General features: G+C 39.6%; 1 protein-coding gene across 1 annotated transcript; it reads left to right on the plus strand.

Moving 5' to 3' along the window:
* The first annotated feature begins 4,607 nt into the window (after window positions 1-4,607).
* Window positions 4,608-7,709, plus strand: LOC148695047 (uncharacterized). The gene is made up of 3 exons (XM_088698292.1): window positions 4,608-4,693; window positions 6,378-7,531; window positions 7,681-7,709. Exons 1-3 carry the CDS (start codon window positions 4,608-4,610, stop codon window positions 7,707-7,709), a joined length of 1,269 nt encoding a protein of 422 aa, XP_088554418.1.
* Window positions 7,710-22,568: the final 14,859 nt, after the last annotated feature.

Here is a 22,568-nt window from a genome sequence, read left to right on the forward strand (position 1 = left end):
AGGTTCGGCAGTTGGCTGCCGCTTCGTGGCCTGCAACTCGGTGATAGGCGGCTGTGCAGCAGCTTGCTGCTTGGCAGTAGGTTGTTGTACAGTGGCTTTTTCCTTGATTCCATAATTAAACATTTGAACTTCATTGCCTTGAAACTCCCCCTGAAGTGAGGACTCAAAGGAACCAAAATACATCTCATTTTCATGGAAAGTGATATCGGCAGTGATAAAAAAATTTCTTGGTTGGAGGGTGATAGCAACGATAACCTTTTGACTAATAGCATACCCCATAAAACATAACGAAGAGCTCGAGGTTCTAGTTTGTTTTGCCGTTGGGAGGAGTGCACGTGGATAAAGGCCAAGCATCCAAGGACCCGTGGGGCAAAGTTAAGAATTGGTGGACAATTTGTCAGAGACAGAAGGGTCTGGAATGGTGTCTGAAAGTCTAAGGTACGAGATGAAAGTTGATTAATAAGATTGGCAACGGATGTGAGTGCTTCACCTCAATAGTGTAGGGGAAGATGGGCTTCAAAAATAGAAGCACAAACCACTTTTAAAAAGTATCTATTTTTCCATTCAACCACTTCATTCTGCTGAGGGGTGTACGGACACATAGTCTGATGACCAATACCATGCATATCAAAAAAGGAGCAAAGTTCTGAATTAACATACTCGCCTCCATTGTCGTTGCGAACCACTTGAATATTCATATTGTATTGTATCGAACATTTTGTGAAACTTTTGAAAAGCCATACTAACATCACTTTTTGATTTTAACAAAGTAACCCAAGTCATTCTTGTACAATCATCAATAAACGTGACAACCCAATGAGCCCTACTAAGAGAGGTGATTTTCGAGGGGCCCTAAACATCAGAGTGTTCAACCATAAAAGGAACAGAACTCTTATTTAAACTTGGAGAAAAAGAAGTTCGATGGCTCTTAGCCACTTCACACACATCACACTTAAACTGATAAACATCTTTTTTTACAAACAAGTTAGGAAATAACTTATGCAAATAACGAAATGAAGCATGGACGAGACGACGGTGACACATCCAGATGTCATGTAACGCCCCACCCTGAAATATTTATTTTGGAAAATAATATCGGTGATAGGCCCAAACTAAACTCTTGTTTAGTTAACCACCATTAATCACGATTCTCTACTTCAACTTCTTAATCCCTCACAAAAAATTTATGACCAACATTTATTTACCAAAACACAAGGTTAAATCTCAAATTATTCACCAAATTCCTTTTCTTAGTTCAATTTCTCAACAAAAGATATGCCTCGATTATTTAAGGTTGCATCTAACCTCTGTTAAACTGCCTACGTACCCTTGAGCGGGATCAAGCCTTATGTAGTTCACATTTCACAACCGTAGATTAATAGCAATAAAATAAAATAACAATTCAATATAAATAACCTATATTATAATCACTCGTACGTAAATCAAGACACCCTTCGTCGCAATGAGAGCACTAAGCTTCTTGAAATGTTAACCACACTCTAAGATAAACGGCACACTAGAAACTCAGTTTAGTTGACTAAAAAATAAATCAACCATCCATCAAGATCGAGGATAGGGTTCACAACCCTAGAAATCTAAATCAGAAGATGCACCTATCAGATTCCTATTCTGTAATTCTCAAAGTCCACATTATACTTCTAGAATAATATACTAAAGTCTCACTACGATTCGACGGTCATATCTTCGCCAATCACAAAATCAAGTAGCAGTCGACATTTGGTTTTACAAATTTAGAAATCCAATTCGGGAAGATCCGTACGTCAGATTCCCAATCCGTAAGTTTCTAATCTCCTCAGATATTATGTTCTACTATATATTTAAGTTTGGTACCGATCCAACGGTCAGATCGTCAAATCATATAATGTCTAAGTGGCTGTCGCTATCAAAACTATAGTCATACCACGAGATTTCATCAATTGAACGTCACATATGGAATCAGGGTATCCGAATTAGTTGAGGAAGGGCAAGTGGGGTCTCGGCCCACGTGCAGCCTCACGTGGCAGGCAGACGCCCGAGTTGCCGAAAAGTTCAACTATTTCCAAAAATTACCAAGTTTCACGTAAATGAAGATCTCAATGAGTAGAACAAGTTTTATACATGTGGACAAGTCCAATTTAGCCAAGAAAAGCCCCAATTTCCCACGAACTCGCCGGAAACCCTAAAAAATGGGTGGCTTCAATCCGTCACCTCCGGTGCTCCACCACCCCTATAGTTGTTTGGGCTTTGTTCCAGGCCTCAAGAGGATGCTATAAGTGGTGGTGATCGAAGGAAATTGTTTCAAAATTGGGAGGATCAACGACAAGAACTCCCGCACCCACCAGTGCAATTTTCCTGAATTTCAAGCCAAATATCTTTGATTTTGGGGTGTAATAGGAGGAGGGAACGATAGGGAACGTTTTCCTGGTGGTTAAGTGACGTGGTTCACCAGAAAAACAGAAGGAAAACCATCGAAATTGTTTGTGGAAACTTGGTCGGGTCACGAGTCGAAAGGGGTTCGAGTTCCCCTCCTCCCCTCTTCTCTCCTTTCCCCTCCTTTCTTCCTTTCCCGATTGGGTAGCCCCCTCCCCTTCTTCTCTCCTTTCCCTCCTCTTTCACGCTGGCAACTTCTAGTCCGTTTTTTTTTTTTTGTTTTTTTTTTTTTTTAACCTTTAATTTCTTCGTTTCAGCTCTGATTCACAAACGGTTTTCGCCTTCGCTTTCGTAGGGTCAAGCTCTATCCAACTATATCAAGAAATACAATAAAATATATACGATGATAAAATATGTCCTTGTATAATTACGTTAAACCAACTAGGGCATTTTCGTCTTTTTCATTTAACAATAAATTTTACTACGTAAATTATAATAATTTCCGGAAACAAAACTTTTAAAAGTTCTCAATTCAATTTTACATAACCATATACAATTTAGTTTCGATTTTTCTCCACATATTCATATATTTAAATTTTCAAGGTATTACATGTTGGCCTCTTGATTAGTCTTTGTTAAAGTCTCATTCACTGACAATGCTTGAGTGAGCAACCCCGAGCTACTGGAATTCAACTTGAGGAAATAAAGTTTCCCTTGTCTAATACCATAACCAATCGTCTTTTGCGTCTGGATGTCCTTAAATACACAAAAATAAGGTAAAAAAACAACCAAACAAAGTAAGGTAAGGGTTATTTAGGCCATTGATAATAAATTATAATTTAAGGAGGGAACCACAAGGACAGTATCAAGTTTCGTGGTGTCAAAAAGAGAAACAGTGCCTTCCCCAAGAACTTGGGCGGCATCACCATTAACGATATTAACCTCGGTATAGTTGGAGTTGTTTAGTGATGAAACCTATCTAGAATCACAAGTCATATGATCAGTAGCTCCGAAATCAATTATCCATATAATATTCATAACAGAAGTGGAAACATTATGTGCCTTACCCTCGGTACCTGCTGCGGTAATTAGAGCCAATGTTTGGCTTGCTACAATTGCTGAATCATCCTTGGTTTCTACAACGAAGGCTCGAGGTTTGTTGAAGCAAGGATCCCGTGTCTTATCCTAATTTTCAGGACACCCAATCAACTCAAAGCACTTACTCTTGGAATGTCCCATCATACAACAATGTGGACATTTACCCAAAAAAATGATTATGATTTGCTTGGCCGGTTCGTGGTTGTCTGAACTTACTCTCGAACCCACCTCAGTCAATTCGGTTGGAAGGAGCTCGGGCCTTGACTTCCATTACTGCTATTTCAAAATGTTGGTCCTCCGTTTTCATGGCTTCCTTGCGATCTGCTTCGTGCTGAACATACGCATAAGCAACCTGAAGTCCGAGTGGTGGATCTTTGCGCAATATTTCTCCACGAACCTGATCAAACACATCATCAAGTCCTCCAAGAAATAAATACACCCTTTGTCGCTCAGTTGTTTTCTGAAATATATGGACATCTTTGTCACATACCATGGCCACCTTGTTAAAGTGGTCCAATTCCTGAAAGATCTCTGTCAGCTCTCCAAAGTAGTTAGCCAAAGACCGTCTATTTTGCCTAAGATGTGAAGCCTTCTGATTCAATGAATAAATTATGGCCTCATCATTCTCATCAAAATAAGCAGTCTTGAAAGAATCCCAGATTTCTTTCGAAGTTGACAATCGAATTTAGCGTTTCATAATTTTCGGCTTCATCGCTGACAAAAGCCAACTCATAATTCTCTAATCTTCAGAAGGCCAATCATCATATCTAGGATCATCCTACTTGGGTGCCTTGATGGACCCACGAAGATATCCCATCTTCTTCCTTCCAGCAATATGAATCTGAATAAGAGGAGCCCATAACTCATAGTTCTTCTCATCCAAAAACATCCCAATGTTGAAGTTTAAATTATCCAACTGCACCATAACTGGGCTAGCAACGAGAACCACCTTGTTATCCTCGGCAGACATCTTCCACTAAGAATGGTAATCTGTGCAGCATCAAAGGTAGGAGTTTGGAACAAAAAACGGTCGTCGGAATCTGGCAGACTCTGGTAGCACCACATGAACCTAGAACAATACTCAAGTAGCAATGACACATGTCGCTCGTTGCAGTTAGGGCAAAAAACAAAGAACAGCAATGACAACAAGTCGCTCACTGTGTGTTGCAGACGAGAGGCGCAGCAATGGTGATGGGCACAACACGGCAACACAAACCCAATTAGGGTTTGAAGTTTTTCTTTCCTTTTTTACGACCTGGCTCTAGTGCCAAGAAGATAATGCTTTGAATATATATTTTATTCTTCTCATTCAGAGGTATATATAATCATATACAATCCTACTGTAAACAGGAAAGAATAATTACTAGACAATATCTCCTAAACTAGGAAACCCAAGATTAAAGGGATTCCGGAATAATAGGAAATCTATACAAAGTCAACATGTGAAATCAAAATTTTATATTATTTTACTTTTGATTATTATCGCGCATGAGTTAGTCATTCTTTAAATATATAATTTCAATAAGATTATCAGTTTGCAAGTTTACTTGTTTAATTACTCTTGGAAGGCAGAAGAGTGATATGGGCAATGTAATTCCGCATTGATAAAATCCTGTGTGATGTATCCTTTGAAATTCCGCATTTGTTTATGCGCATATTCTTTGAAAAACCATATATACATTTACTGGTATATGTCTGCCATTCATCTTCATTTTGATTTTTTTTTTCTTGGCACTGTGCGTGCACGACGTATAACCAATCGGCATAAAAAAATATGAAAAAAATTTCATCAAACGACAAATTTTGTTAGATTAAATATCAGATTAGTCATTGACAAAGTTCAAACTCATCCCGTCATGTAATCAATCGGCATAATTGGATTACAATGAATTTAATTTGTAAATTTTAAACTTTTGATCTCTCTTTTAGTATGCCTTTTTACCTTAATTAGTTTTTCCTTTTATTTCTATAATTACATTTAGGGAGTTTTAACAAAATACTCTTGGTACTGTTCACTTTTAATGAAAATGATATTTTTACTCTAAAAAGTCATTCCTGGTAATATTCACTTACAACACCTGTTTATCTTTTTTATTAAAACTCAGAGTTTTCAAACCATTTTCATTAATTTTCTTTTACATATATGGCAAAAGAACAATCATTTGTTCTTTATTGCTAGTCAATTTAAAAACATTTAGCCAATTGTGTCGGCTATTGGCTTTGTAGCCCCATATATATGAGTGGGAGACATGTAGCCCCATATATATGAATATAAAGCTTATATTCATGCAATTGGAAGCCTATAGCTTACTGTGCCTATAACCAAATTGGTATATGAGCCTCTAGCTCATTGAGCCTATAATCAAATAGGTATATGAATATATCGACTCGGCGGATACGCCCATCTCGGTATTTTTTTTCTCGACACTCTATGAAATTGTATTGGAAGAATAAGCCGTCCTACAGCCGTCCTACCTTGTCCTACCTACACACTAGCCGTCCTACAGCCGTCCTACCTTGTCCTACCTACACACTAGGACGGCTACCTTGTCCCCTACAGCCGTCCTACCTTGTCCTACCTACACACTAGGACGGCTACCTTGTCCTACCTACACACTTGTATCATGTATATATATCCTTGTAATCTTGTAGAGAAAAAATGAAAAAAAGCATCATCTTCCATATTTTCCACATGGTATCAGAGTCGGAACCTTAACCGGCCTGACTCCATTGTTGTCCCTTCTCTTCTTCTGCACATTCGTTTCGATAATGGCAGAAGATAATCTTTTTGACTGAGAAGCTGAAAGCTTCACAGCTCCTCGCCCTAGTTTTCCAGAAGCTGAAGTCAACCCAAACCAACGTTTGTGTTCTGTGTTGTTAAATGAGTTTAACTATCTTCCATGGTCCAGATCAATATCTCTTGCCCTTGGAGGAAGATCCAAACTTGGATTCGTCAATGGAAGTATTGAAGCACCTGACGTCGCATCGCCGGAGTATGAAGCATGGCTGTGCAAAGACCAGCTGGTCATGTCGTGGCTCCTCAACTCCATGGATCCTAAGCTGTCTGAAATTTTCAGTTTTTTAGAATCCTCTAGTGCTCTTTGGAAGGCAGTCAAGGACATGTATGGAAATCAAAACAATGCTGCTCGAGTGTTCCAGCTTAAGAGAAATCTTGCAAGTCTTCAACAAGGTGATAAATCCTTTGTTCATCATCTCGGTTGCATGAAAAACATGTGGAACGAACTAGAAATGTATCGACCACACACTATCGATGCTGCCGTACTGTTAAAAAGGTCCAAGGAAGACAAAATCTTTCATTTGCTTGCAAGTTTGGGTTATGAATATGAAGATCTTAGAAGCCATATTCTAATGAATCCCGAACTTCCATCATTTGCAAGTGTTTGCACTACTATCCAGCGAGAAGAAGTACGCAGAAAAGTCATGAATGTTGACGTAAAACCTAGTGTGTCTGAGGCTAGAGCTTTTGTGACAAATCACAAGTCATTTGGAGATAAAGTATACAAGGGAAAAAGGCCAGATCTGAAGTGTCTACATTGTAATAATGTTGGACATCTAATAGATCGATGCTGGATATTGCACCCTGAGTTGAAGCCAAGGTTTGAGAACAAGCCTTTAAGAGATCATAAGGGCTCACACGCCAGACCACATACAAACAAGTACCATGCTGCTGCTGCTAAATCCATCGGTGGGTCGATGAACTTTACAGCCAATCTGGCTGACTTGTTGAATGAGTTCTCAACCTACCTTCAAACCAGAAAAGGAAGCACAGGTGAAACGTCGACTGGGGAAAGTCAAACTGCTCTTCTTGGACAGTTTGCAGGGCTCTTAGCTGAATCTGGTCATGTACCTCAAGGAGACATTCCAGGTATCATGTGTGCTCTTTCAACTGCTCTAAATGTTAGTCACTCTCATGATTTTTGGATTATAGACTCAGGTGCCACAGATCACATGACAAATCAATATTCTAAGCTATACGATTTTGAAAGCCACACTAAACCATCACTAGTTTCTATAGCAAATGGTAGAGGTGTGCCAGTTCTAGGTAGAGGGAAAGTTAAACTGATTTCAGAAACTGTTGAGTCCACAGCGTTATATGTTCCATCTTTTCCTTTTCAATTATTGTCCGTAGGAAGGATTACAAACTCTCTAAACTGTCGTGCAATTTTTTCCCCCCACAATGTTGTTTTTCAGGATCTAGCCACCAAGAAGCTGATTGGTGAAGGTCATTACCTAAATGGGCTGTACTATTTTTCAGAGGACCTCAATGTTCCAAAGGGGTTCCAAGTCAGCTCAAACCTAGAACATCGGTTGTGGCATCAACGCCTAGCACATCTCTCAGAATCTGTGTTGTCTACGTTGTTCCCTAGTTTATGCAAATCATCCCTTGTATGTGAAATTTGTCATTTGTCAAAATCTACTAGACTCCCATTCAATTCTTCCATGTCTAGGACTAGCAAGTTGTTTGAGATGGTGCACTCCGATGTTTAGGGACCTGCACCTCTAGAGTCTTTTGATGGTTATAGGTACTACGTTATCTTTGTTGATGATTTCTCAAGAGCCACTTGGTTGTACCTCCTAAAATTCAAAAGTGAAGTTATGGATGCTTTCAAGGACTTTCATAATCTTGTCATGAACCATTTTTCGTCCCAAATCCACATACTAAGGTCTGATAATGGCACTGAATATACATCCAAAAATATGACTAACTATTTGAGCACCCATGGAATTATACATCAAACAAGTTGTGTAGGTACTCCTCAGCAAAATGGAATTGCCGAAAGGAAGAATTGAGACCTACTTGAAAAAACCAGGGCGCTAATGTTGCAAATGAATGTACCTAAGAGGTTTTGGTCTCAAGGAGTTCTTGCAGCCACCTATCTTATCAACAGACTGCCTAGTCGTGTTCTGGATACAAAACCACCATCTGAGGTTATGCAAAACAAAAAAGGTAATCTTTCCCATCTGAGAATCTTTGGATGTACCTGTTATGTTCATATTCAATCCCATCACCGAGACAAGCTTGATCCCAAAGCTGTCAAGTGTGTTTTCATGGGATACTCCTCCACCCAAAAAGGGTACAAATGCTACAATCCGTGCTCCAGGAAGATGTTTGTCTCAAGAGATGTACAGTTTGATGAAAACCAACCATATTTCAACAAATCATCAGATCAAAATCGTCAGGGGGAGCATTTCCTAGATCTCTTCCCATTGCCAAATCCAGTCGAACCAAGTGACTGTGTCCATTCACTACCTCACAACCGGGACTCTCATGCAACTCTTAATGACAACCTGCTTATTGGAGACGACACTGAAGCCTCAGAAGCACAAGTAGTTCCCCGTGACCATAACACAACATCTATACAAGAGAGTGGAGCTGAACCTATTGTGATCCCAGCTCAACCCCGCAGGAATCCGACTCGAGATCGACATCTACCATCAAGGCTGCAAGACTATGAAACTTACCATGCCAGGTACCCTATTCACAAGTTTGTAAATTACTCCAAAGTCTCTCACTCTCATGCAGTCTTCCTCAGTAAACTGTTATATGAAAGTGAACCAAGGAACTTTCAAGAAGCCAATCGTCAAGTTGTGTGGAGGCTAGCCATGGAAGAAGAACTCAAAGCCTTGAATGAAAATAAAACCTGGAGTGTAGTTCAACTTCCCAAAGACAAGAAGGTGGTAGGCAATCGATGGGTCTATAAAATCAAGTTTAATTCTGATGGCTCAATTGAACGACACAAGGCAAGATTGGTGGCTCGCGGTTTTACTCAAACTTTTGGAGTGGACTATAAGGAGACATTTGCTCCCGTGGCTAAGATGAGCACAATAAGGGTTTTGTTATCTGTTGCAGTGAACCATGAATGGCCATTGTACCAAATGGATGTAAAAAATGCTTTTTTACATGGAGACCTCGAAGAGGAAGTCTACATGCAACTACCCCTGGGTCATCCACAAGCACATAATTCAGGTATGGCTTGCAAGCTTCATAAGTCAATCTATGGCTTGAAACAATCTCCTCGTGCCTGGTATGCCAAACTGAGCTCGGTACTTGAAAATTTTGGGTTCAAGAGAAGTCATGTTGATTCCTCCCTGTTTGTTCGAATAGGATCAGTTGGCAAATTAGTTGTACTAATCTATGTTGATGATATCATCATCACAGGTGATAACATTGATGAGAACATTGATGAGATTCACACTCTTAAACATTCTCTTCATCAACAATTTGCCATTAAAGACTTAGGAGTTTTAAAATACTTCCTTGGGATTGAACTGGCCACTTCACCCAAGGGACTTTTTTTGAGTCAAAGGAAATATGTGATTGACTTACTTCAAGAAGTGAAGATGATGGATTGCAAACCAACTCGTACTCCTCTTGATAGCAAATTGAAGTTGGACTTGACAGGAGAACCTCTCAGTGATATCAGTTACTACCAACGATTGGTGGGTAAGCTTATATAGCTCACCATCACCAGACCGGATATAACTTACGCCGTTAGTCTTGTAAGCCAATTCATGCATGCACCCACTGAAGCTCATTTAAATGTTGTTAAAAGAATTCTCAGATACCTCAAAGGCTCCATTGGTCGGGGAATCGTCATGAAAAACAATGGTCATACTCAAATCATTGCCTACACCGATGCTGACTGGGCAGGGAATGCTATTGATAGAAAATCCACTACTGGCTATTGCACGTTGGTTGGAGGAAACCTCGTGACATGGAAGAGCAAAAAAAAAAATGTAATTGCTCGCTCAAGTGCCGAAGCTGAGTATAGAGCCATGGCTTCCACTGCATGTGAACTCATTTGGCTCAAGGGCCTTCTCTCGGACTTGGGGTTCTCAATCAACACACCTATGTCACTTTTCTATGACAATCAAGCAGCTATGCATATTGCCTCCAATCTGGTGTTCCATGAACGCACCAAACACATTGAAGTTGACTGTCACTACGTTCGGGAACAAGTCCAGTCCAAGGTAATTCAAACCACATTCACTCGAAGCCAAGATCAACTTGCTGATATTTTCACGAAGTCTCTTGCTTCTCCTCAGTTTCAAAGTCTGCTCTCCAAGCTTAGATCAATTAACCTCCTTGATCCAGCTTGAGGGGGAGTATTGGAAGAATAAGCCGTCCTACAGCCGTCCTACCTTATCCTACCTACACACTAGCCGTCCTACAGCCGTCAAGCCGTCCTACCTTGTCCTACCTACACACTAGGACGGCTACCTTGTCCCCTACAGCCGTCCTACCTTGTCCTACCTACACACTAGGACGGCTACCTTGTCCTACCTATACACTTGTATCATGTATATATATCCTTGTAATCTTGTAGAGAAAAAATGAAAAAAAGCATTCTCTTCCATATTTTCCACAAATTGTCTATTCTATATACATCTTTCTTTGAAGTCTGTAAATACAAGTAGAGAACCGGTTGGGCAGGTTATATCGCATTGCGAACTTCTTGAACACCTTTGTATTTATGGCGATACACATCTCCGTTCTTTGAAAGTGGTTTGTTCTTTATCTACCATGGAAGAGGACTACGAAGGAGTGGAACTATTTTGTTGAATGCACCCTCCCTCGTCAAGGTGTCTCTTAAAGAAGATTTCGTGTCGCAAATATCGTTCTGAGTTAGATTCGTTTAGTTATCGTGGTTAGGTTCTTCCTAAGCATTGATTCAATCGAGTTTCATTGTTAACTTGATCGACTGGAGTTGATTCAGCTAAGCAAAGGATCACTTAAATGTAAGTGCTTAATGGCTAGTTTAGGATTGCTGTGTTGTGAAAAAAAAAAAACAAAAGTGTTGTTTTCAGAAGCAGAGGTATAGCTACTGCTGCTTTCTGCTGTTTTGAACCCATTATTTTGACAATAAACACTTTTTTTTTTTCATTTACCAAACACAATTTTAGCCCCAACTTTTTTAAAAAACTGCTTTTAAAATAATTTCAACAATGCCAAACAAGCCCTAAGCTTGTGACACCAAAAAACACTATTCATTGGGCTTGTTGGCTTTATATATAAGAAAAGGTAAATGAATAATCTTAGATCATGCTAAAAGAAACCCCTCATAAACCAATTAAAGCAGCTAAATTCACATAATAAAATCAGTCTATATATAATTTACATTAAGAATAGAGAAAATATTATTTAATAAACAGCTGATTGAATCACATTATTGCTAGTCTATTGTTAGGTACTAAAAAAAAAAAAATTGTACAAAACAAAATTAATTATTCAAAATCACTGTTAAAATGACGAAAATACCCCTACCACTTTTGATGCATTATTTTGGGTTGCTTTGGAAGTTTTGATTTGAGGGGCATTTTTGTCCAATTATTTTTTTTTGTGAAGCTTGTGACACCAAAAAAACTTATTCATTGGGCTTGTTGGCTTTATCTATAAGAAGATGTTTACTGTTGTTCTTCAATTTTTCTTTAATTTATTTAGTCCAATAGCCATAATTAGAGAGGATGTGACATCCCGTCCCGGAATTTTTAAAACGCACACGTGAAATGACACTTTTACCCCTAGCCCGTCTCTTTTACGTTTAATCGTTATTTGGAGCCTGGTTGGCATGTTTGGAACCATACACGTACTCCCTTTCTCTCTGTCTCTTTTTCCCTGTTTCTCTCTCTCTCTCTTCCCCGAGCTCCCTTCTTTCTTCTTCTTCTTCCTTCAAACGTACGGACACACACCAAGAACCATTATACCGTAGCAGATCGAGGAAACCAAGGGTGCAGTCGTGATCGTGAGGTCGAGGGGAGCACGAATATACCATTTTCAGGTAGGAACTTCGACGTTTTCACGTCGATTTCACAAGCTCCGATTTGTGTACTGTTCATGCAAAAATTATTCATTGAGTTTTTGGGATTTCTAAGCTTGTAGGTAGCTTGGTGGTGTCACGAGGAGCCCAGGAGTGTTTCGTTGGAAGTGTTTTGACGTCGGGGAAGCTTGGTTCGAAGTTGGCCGAGTTTTGAGTTTTGAGACAGGTACGATCGCGTGGTTTTTAGTAAAAGTTGTATAACGTGATTCTACTAGTCTAGGGCTTTCTTTTGGTCCAAGAATCATAGAAAATGGTTGAAAAACGAAGGAGAATAGTGAGTTTAAAGTTTTCCCAGTTTTTCCGGTGACCGGAGTCCGGCGAGGGTAGGCCGGAGAAGAAACAGGAATATTCCGTTAATTTTAACGGAATATTCCTAACGGCAGTAACGGTATCCGATTAAGTTTAACGGAATATTCCGGAATTTTAACGGAATATTCCTGACGGCGTCAATTGACACCGTCAGTGTGCATGGCACGTGGCCGCGCGTGGGGGCGCGTAGGTCCGTGCCTATTTTGGCGCGTGGGGGCGTGTGAGAGGTCCAAAAATTATTTTAAAAATATGGTTGTGATCCTGAGGTTGTGTAGAGCACGTTGGTATATTCATTTGTCCAATTTGAGCAATGTATGGGAAGTTATTACGAGAAGTTGGTTATGTGCTTTAAAGTTAACGTTTTTATAGCTATTTCGCATATAGGTGACACGTACCCCGAGGACGAGCGTGCACACGCGAGGCAGGGGGGCTACGACCCTTCCACATACCAGTGAGTGGGCTTTTGTTTTCCGTATATACCTATATACATTTATATTCCCAGAAATTGTTTGAAAATGGGTTATTTACGTTATGCCATGCACTTTATTATTATCGTTTATGCATAATTGCATGCATTAGTAGAGGCTTGCATATACATATGCATATTGGGTGCTGTGGACACACAGGTAAGTGCCAGGTAAGCGTTTTTCACGTTTATGTTTCAGTAGTGATTTGAGATAGTTAGAGAGCTCATAACCTGCACCCCCGGTGTTAGTGCTCCCGCCCGTGGCCAAGGCACAGTCCTTCACGTGATGTTCACCTCCCGCACCTTATGCTCACCTTGGACTCAAGGTAGGTGCACAGGCCTGTCGTACAGACCACTTTAGGTGATTCCGACTCGTAAGTGACCCGCGATTATTCGCCCAGTCTTCACGTGATCGTAGCACTTATTTACACCCAGGCCTGTCGTACAGACCACTTTAGGTGGTTCCGACTCGTGGGCAGGTTTAGACATTGAGATTGAGATTTGAGCTCTAGATGCAGTCGTACAGGTCACGTTAGGTGACTCCGACCGCCAGATTATATGATATTGATATGTTTACACCTGGGCACTTGCATATCGTTATGAGATTTCGGCATGGCATATTATCGAGTATGATTGACATACCTCTGAGCATATTTGGCTTATGTTTTATATGTATATATTTCCTGGGAAGTATACAGGTTTTACGGCGAGGGGTTAGAAAGTATTTTATAAATGGTTTTAGAAAGCTTTGTTTTTGCCCACTCACGCTTTTGTTTTGCGCCCCTCCAGGTTCTAGTTGGTTAGCAGTTCGGTGGTCTCCCAGAGGTCGTTTCCGGCGTTTCTGACAGATACTCACCAGTGTAGGGTCACCTTCGGGTGTACTTTTGTCGCAACTTTTCTTTTGGACTGCTTAGACCTGCTCTGAATTTGTATTTCACTTACGCTAGCAATTGTTCTAGGACTTTGTATGCTAGTTTTTAATTATTCGTACTTTTATATTATTACTTTATTAGCTTCCGCACGTGCACATGGCTACGTCACCTTAGTGTGACGGCCAGCACGCTCCGATCTCGGTCGGGGTGTGTCAGAGGATGTGTAGGAGAAAAAATGGAGTGTGATAATCACTTTGAAAGATGAGAAATTCTTTTATTCTGAACTAAAATTCTATATCATTAAAGAAAAAAGATCAAACTAGTGTTTAGTGTTGCGCCCTGATCCCGAGATACGTCTAGAATTAACACGTGATGTCACCATGTATCTATTCATCTATCATCCCTCGCCTTCAAAGCATGACCAAAAACCTTTGTGTTAGACTGCCTACATACCCTAAGATGAGATCAAGTCATTTGTAGTACTTTCTAGCATTTCTCATGGCTGCATCTAATCTTTGTGTTAGACTCGCCGTATGATAAACTCTGACATTTCTTATAGTACTTTATAGCAAAAAAGCATAGAGTTCCAGAATCACTCAATAGAACTCGACTAACATGAATCACTAGATTCCAAACTACATGACAAAACCATTTGCCAACCAGGATTTGTCATTTTGTCATTTATATATATCACAATGTTTTAAGCACAATTCCGCAATCACAACAAATAATCGATTCCATGAATTAAGGATGCACAATATTAATATTTAACTACACTGATCAATGAACAAGATCAAATATCACTTCACTAATTTAATAAAGCCAACTTTATAAAGTTTGCCATATTTCTCTACTTGAAATCCAATTATCCAACATTGTAACTCTAAGTTAAAACCATAAGCTAAACTTGACCAACTTCTATGCACAAGAACCTGATGTAATGGACCAACTCAACAAAATCATCCCTAGGTGCGTATGTTTCCCCAATGTGGATTAACCAAACAACGTTACCCCTATAATGTGTATGGGCACCCAATGCCTGTTAACCAAGCAAGACCATACGCATGCATCAAATGGTGTGGACCCTCAATGCAGATTAACCAAGTAGGACTACCCATATACCACACTGCTACATAGTTCAATTATATCATCACACATCATACATCATACACCATGCATCATACATAATACATTAATTCACCATGAATCACAATTGTAAGCATACAAATTATTGATTCCGCATGACTAACAAATCTTAAATCATATAGACGTACAAGTTTTACGAAATAGTTCTAATATGGTCCCCGACCTATCTCTTCATGCTAGTAGTTGCACGTTGTCATTACTGTCATTTAGAAGCTGTTTGGACTCGATTTTACACTATCAGCTCGTGCAATCAAGGCCGTTGATGAACATAGCTCTTAACAGTTGGATGGCAGAATAGTTAAGATAATTATTATCAAATGATATATTGTGGTTTTAACCATGATATTATCTTTTAATAATATATCAATTGATCTAGACTGAATATGATCAATATCCTAGCGTTTGTTTGGAAATGGGTTTCTCTGCATAAGATAATATTGAAGAAGAATGGTTATATTATAATCAATGGTCAGGAAAAGAATTGCAATTCTCTAGTTGGCACATGCATAGATGTGGAGGGTTGGAATATGTGATCGAGTCGGTTTTTTGAAAATGCATGATTGCACTGGACAGATTTGGTGGAAAGATTAAGAGTTAAACTTGCATTCGAATTACTAGTGGCAGTGCCCCCTTTATTGTCGAGTCCTGCAGGAATGCATGGCTAGGGGATAAACTTGCATATTGATTATTTGCAAGCCTTGGTTCCAACATCATGAGGTCATCAGATAGGTTGTTGCATGCTAATTATTTGCATGAAATAAGGAGATAATGATGGCATCTAAAAGATAGGTTGTTGCTTACCTTGAGAAGTCTTTGATTGGGACCCTAGCTGACGAGTCTTTGACAGTGCTAAAACTATGAAGTTCATATGATATATCAAGATTCCAATTTAGCTCCACTTAGCCGATTGGACGAATTCCTAGTTCAACTTGATGTGGAACAGATCCTTAAAGCATGTGAAGAAAGGCAAAAATCTTTCTCTCAAATGATAAAGGTGAAAGTTCATCACAACTTACAAGATCAATGGTTAAATGAAGATAGGGCTCGATTTAATGCCTGGCTAAATAAAGAACGTTTTCCTTACGTTTCTGACTACCAATCAACTCCCTTTGAAAAATGGTTAAATCTAAAGGCTGGGGGGCAATTTTCCACTTCGGCCACAATCAAAAATTGGCCGAAGAAAATTGTCAAGACGGCTGAAGAAATACCTAGGCCATCTGTTGTCTCAATCGAGACTGAAAGTGTGGTAGGCCTAGAAGAAAAAGTTCAAGTTTCTAAGCCAAAAATCAACTTAAAAAATGATTCGTCAGAGGAGTGTTCCAATGACAAACAAGACCGATACACGGCTTTAGATGAAAAAACCACATCAATTGATATGGTCATTGGAGACATAGGCCTAGTCGAAAAAACCACGCCAATGGATATGATTATTGGTGATAAAGCCGATATGGAGAAATCCTGTTCGGCTAAGTTGTTTAAGTTAAAAGCCAAAATTGACGAAATTATTATGCCCAGGGGGCTTCATAATTGTTCAATGCATTCGGCGGCTGAGAATAAAAAATATTTCGCCAAGTCAAAAGTATTTGGAAGTGATTCTTTATTTAGCCAAAAGCGAAATCAAATCGAAAATTTTAATACAAAAAGATCTCGCCTCGGAATAAAGCATCGTTGGCCTCCTCCTCATGGTTTGACCACTTTTATTTCCGTTTGCTAAAAATAAATAAATAAATAAATAGCAAAAGGATGAATAAATTATTTTCTTAACCATTTGGCCTTTCAGGCCGATGCATAAGAAAGTAGGGGGGCAAACATTATTAGTAGACGTAGGCCATTCTTTGCTCCAATTATTGACTTCGATCGGTGCTAGGTCGAGCTACCAAGAAGCTGCTAAGAATGGTTTGTTTCCCAACCTTGGCCTAAATTTTTCTCGACCTCCAAATTTTTCTTGACCTCGGCAGTTGAGAGTTACGGCAGCTCTCTCCTTTTCTACATTAAATAGAATGCCACCCATGTTGTAGTAGGTCTCCACGTGGCCTAGCCTATTCACCTTGTAATTGGCATTCAATAGGACAAAGAGGGCATTTGGTGGTTAATATCTACAGTGATTTTTCGATTTTATTGCCCTCGACCATATAGCTCGACCGAATCTCACATACGACCAAGTCTTATTGTTTAAATCCTTAATTATTGGCGGTCATTGAGCATTTAGATGGATTGCATTCGGCTGAATCCAGAACAACATTTTGCTGAGTGAATTTTTATTCGGCGATGGATGGTAATGTTTCCTTGACCATATATTTCTAGGTGTCACTCGGAGGTGCTCAATGGTTAGGGAATGTACGATTACTGGTTTTAGTTTTTTCGAACTGACGGTCGTTGAATGCACAGGAGAGTCATTTGCTTCACCAAATCACTTCATTTTCAGTGATATGGGGGATTCTTTAACTGCTCTAATTTCCTTAACCATTTGGCTTACGAGCCGAAGCTTAAGGAAACTGGGGGTAATGTTTGGACCTGATTTTATACTATCGGCTCGTGCAATCAAGGTCGTTGATGAACATAGCTCTCAACCGTTGGATGACAGAATAGTTAAGATAATTATTATCGAAGGATATATTGTGGTTTTAACCATGATATTATCTTTTAATAATATATCAATTGATCTAGACTGAATATGATCAATATCCTAGCGTTTGTTTGGAAATGGGTTTCTCTGCATGGGATAATATTAAAGAAGAATGATTATATTATAACCAATGGTCAGGAAAAGAATTGCAATTCATTTGCAATTCTCTAGTCGGCACATGCATAGACGTGGAGGGCTAGAATTTGTGATCGAGTCGGTTTTTTGAAAATGCACAATTGCACTGGATAAATATGGTGGAAAGATTAAGAGTTAAAACTTTCATTCGAATTACTAAAGGCAGTGCCCCCTTTATTGCGGAGTCCTACAGGAATGCATGGCTAGGGGATAAACTTGCATGCTGATTATTTGCATGCCTTGGTTCCAGCACTGTGGAGGTCATCAGATAGGCTGTTGCAATCTAATTATTTATATGAAATAAGGAGATAATGATGGCATTTAAAAGATAGGTTGTTGCTTACCTTGAGAAGTCTTTGACTGGGACCCTAGCTGAAGAGTTTTAATTGAAATCAAATCCTACACTAGTGTGAAGCCGCGCCACATAACATTTGCTTAAATAAATACAGTGCCACAGACAACATTCAAGGGCCCCCTCCAATTTAACACACAAATTGCCTTGCGCAAACTCTCGCTCTACGCGAAACCTCTCAACAACCTTGAGATTTTTATTGTTCTGCCAACACATCTTCAGTTTGGATAAATAGCACTGTGAAGGCAACCGGTGACACTTTCAATTTCGATAAACAACACTGTTGTTGTAGAATCAGCCATCCACGGAGCACCTTCAGTTTGGATAAACAGCACTGCGTTAAGGCTGACTGATTGTCTATCCAAGTCTCGGTCGAAAGGGATTTTCAAATCCTTGTTGGAAGAGGTCATCTCATTAGCCTTCTCGACGAAGTGAGGTGTTACAGGTTACTACATTCGGCACATTGAAAGCCGAATTTGATCTTGAACTTCGTAGAACTAGCAGCCTTGTCTTCAGGCTCTAGAACTTGAAGATCGATACATGTTCTTTCCTTGGCCGCAGTCACAAGATCAAGAAGTCGGCAGTACGCTCAACGCGACATCAACACATTTTACTCCTCGGCCGAGCTCGGCCGACGAGTTGGCACGCCCAGCACACAAATGAAGGACGTAGTTAGCTTATTATTTACTCGGCATGCGCGCCACGTAGGCTTGGTAGTTTTTAGGTTCAACAGAAGCACACATCACGTAAATCTCGGTAAGGTGCCACTTGCACGCTAACTGAAGCATACATCCCTCAGGACGGCTCACTAACAAAGATAGGTCCACTAGGCTCTATTGGATATTTAGTAATGTTAATTTCAATATTGAAGAATGATTCAAAACATTTTGACTAAAAGTCAACCCTTGGTCAACGTGATCAATGATATAGTCAACAACCTTAGTAATCCAATCTGGAAGATCTATACGTCAGATTCCTTATTTGTAAAGTCCTAATAGTATCACACTAATCAAATAACAATGTACTATAACTTCATGACGATCCAACGATCAGATCTCCACCTACCATAAAATTCAAGTGGCGGGCCTTAACGAAACTAAGTTCAAACAATGGAATACATCAAACGGATGTCAAAGGGTATCAAAATTAGTCTAGGGAGACAAAGTCGACTCTGGCCATAGGCCGCTGGAATCTAACCACCGCCGAGACTCGTTTTACATCAAATTGAAGCCTCCGAAGAGATGAGTAAGTTTTATACCTGCCAAGATAGTTGGTTCCATCGAAAAAGGCTTGAAAATGGCGAGGTATAGCTAGAAAACTCAAAACCGTCGAATATCGAATTGTCGTTATTGGAGCTTCAAGGGCTCGAAACCTAGCTGGGTTTTGTTGTTAGGGTTGAGATGAGTTGATTACAAGTGGTGCTCGACGTCGGACTGGTCGAAGTTGGGAGATCACCGACCGTGATACTTGGCAAAACGGCGTGCCTCATCCATCTCGAAACAGCGCACAAGCTTACTCGAGTTTGGGTGGAAAATGAAGTTGGAGAAGCACTGAACCGATTGGTGGTGGTGGGTGCCCGGTTCATCGTCGTCAAATTTTGCCGGAATCTGCGCTGAAAATTATTGCATGAAATGTGTCAAGAACCCGTATCGTGCGCAGCAAACGGGTCAGTTGCAGACCCATGTTTCTAAAACGGGATTTTTCCCCCTTCCACAATCTTCAGATGCTATAAAGCCCAATTTACTAATTTGCCCTCAACTTTATTCGCTCATAATTCCTTTGTTAAAACTTTGTTTCGTGAACGGTTTCTGCCCACGTGTTCGTAGAATCGAACTTATCCAAATATACTAAAAGAGATCCTAACATATCTACGGATTTTTAATGACTAATTACTAAAATATCAAACTCAGTAGCTAGTCAACTAAAAATCAAAACTTAATGAAAATTAAATTAAATTCATAACTATGAAATACGAAACTTGAATAGTGAAATCCAGGGCTGGGTTTTATTTATAGTGGTATAAATAATTAACTTGATAAACTATCCAGAAACAAAACAGATGAAGAAGAAAAATACTTTTGGGCTTAATTAACTGTCTGTTGCGTTTATGCTAATCAAATGTTGGTAGTGAAACACTAGAGGCAGTTAGTCAAGTAAATAAATCATGGTGGTGCTTAGAGGGGGAGATAGTGCTAGGTTTACCAGATTTTCTCCCCTGCGTATTTACCAGATTTTCACCCCTGCGTACTTGGGTTCTATGCGCGGGCTGCGCGCGACTTGGCTTAGTTGAATCTCATCCTTTCATTCTTTTAACTAAAAACGAGCGGCTCTGATAAGATTTCAAGCAAAGGGTTGCAACAAAGAATGCAATTATTCTTGTAAAGATAGTTATACAGTGATTCATTCTTTATTGCAGCCAATCTCTTCAAATCTAATCAAAACCGCTTGTTTTCAGGTAAAGGAATGAAAGATTGAGATTTGACAAAGCCAGGTCGTGTGTAGCCCGTGCGTAGAACCCATGTGAGTTGGGGAGAACATCTAAGAACGTATTCTCTCTAAAAAGATAATGACTTACATAGAAAGATTTACCTTCACTTGGCGTTCCTTATTTAATAAAGCCTTTTTATGTGCAAGTTTTTCTAAAAGTAAAATGTATGATTGGGTAGGGATGCTAAGTGACAATAAATCAGTTCCATATAAGTTACTATCCTCTAAAAAGGTGGAGCAATTTGTACAACTGCAAACATTTTACAAATCTCAAATTCGATGGTGTAGATTTATCTGAACCCCAAATTTAGTATACCAATTAGACTACTTGATGACTAAGAACCTATTAAAAAATAATCAACATTCTTTTAACCGAATTATTAAATATTTTAAAGTAGTAAACTTAAAAAAAGAAAAATGGCACCATTATCACAAATATGAATTGCTTTTTAGGAGAGAAAGAGTCATGACTTGTCTTAAAATTACTAAAATGCTCGATCATTTGAGTGTCACATGCCTTCTTCATTAACTAAATGAAGGAAAAATGTGATGCGTTCTTGAACTTTATCGTTTGATAAACTACAAGGACTAAAATTGAGAAATTAAAATTATAATCACCAATTAAACTTCAACTAAATTACATGATTTAAAAGTGAGACTTGGCCTTTATTTTACATAATCCTGAAGTCTACGTTTGGTGTGACAACCCGTTCCAAATTTTACGTTTTTATTTTATTTTAAAAGCGTGAATTTACGAAATTGCCCTAGAGGTAAGGACTTTGACTTCCGTTGACCATCGACTTGAGAGATGTGGAACTTATTCTTTTAGCATATCCTCGTAGTACTCATTGGTACGAACGTATAGGCGAAAGCCGTTTGCGAGTCCGGATTATAGCGGTATAGTTACGGACGTTCGAAATTGGTTATTCAAGGTTTAGTGTTTATTTAAATTAAATCCCCACAAACCCAATCAGAAATGGAGGGAGGAAAGAAAAAAAAAAAGAGGTGGTTCCCGTCCACCCGCACCCACCGTGGGTCTACTTTCCGAGGCCGATTCCGGCCAACTCCGGTGGATTTTTTCGATGCCACCACCACCATCTTGAAGCTCTCATTCCCCTCTACAAAACCCACCCAAGAAACACCTTGATTAACCATGGGATGTGGAGGTTTGAGGCCACGAAAGTTGACGAAAATCAATGGTGCTCCGGCCACCCTTTTCGATTTTCCGGCAAATCGGCAAAGCGATGGCCGATGCCACCACTTGGGCTTTGTAGCCCATCATCCCAGGAGCAAAACCCAACCAACCTTGACCCCGTTGGACCACCGTAGACGACGAATCGACGTCGGAAAGTTTTAGGCACCCGCCGGCTTCGTGGGCAAAATTGACCATCTTCCGTCCACTTTTGGACTTCGTGGCAGGTATAAAAGTTGCTCCACTCACTGAGATCTTCATTTCTGTGAAGTTTGAGAATTTTTGGAAATAGTTGGATTTTCCGGCGAGTCGGGGCGGCCGACCGCCACCCGCGGCGGCGCGTGGCCAGTGAGCCGCCAATGCTATTTTTAGGCTATGTCGAATGTTTTGAATTCAGTTTTGTCATTTGAATGACGTAGGTTGATAGTTGGAACGTAAATTCGTTACGATACGTTACTTGATAAAAATGTGAATCGATGATCCGACCGTTGGATCGTCACCAAAATTGGATAAATTATAATGCGTAATATTTAAAGTTCATAGGAATTTACGGATCGCGAATCCGACTTACAGATCTTCCTTAATTGGATTTGTAAGTTAGTAAAATAAATGTTCACGGCCACTTGTTTTAAGCAATTGGCGAAGATCTGACCGTTGGATCGTAATGAAATTTTA

Source organism: Pyrus communis, chromosome 8, assembly GCF_041283825.1.
Source record: "Pyrus communis isolate YQ-2024b chromosome 8, ASM4128382v1, whole genome shotgun sequence".
Taxonomy (NCBI): Eukaryota; Viridiplantae; Streptophyta; class Magnoliopsida; order Rosales; family Rosaceae; genus Pyrus; species Pyrus communis.

What these genes read in the sequence shown, in the direction of transcription:
- LOC148695047 (XM_088698292.1), top strand. Translation starts at nt 4,608, where the DNA reads ATGACAACAAGTCGCTCACTGTGTGTTGCAGACGAGAGGCGCAGCAAT. An exon ending in GCAACACAAACCCAATTAGG is followed by an intron (nt 4,694 to 6,377) that starts GTTTGAAGTTTT and finishes TCCATGGTCCAG; the next exon opens with ATCAATATCTCTTGCCCTTG. An exon ending in TAGAGGTGTGCCAGTTCTAG is followed by an intron (nt 7,532 to 7,680) that starts GTAGAGGGAAAG and finishes GTTGTTTTTCAG; the next exon opens with GATCTAGCCACCAAGAAGCT.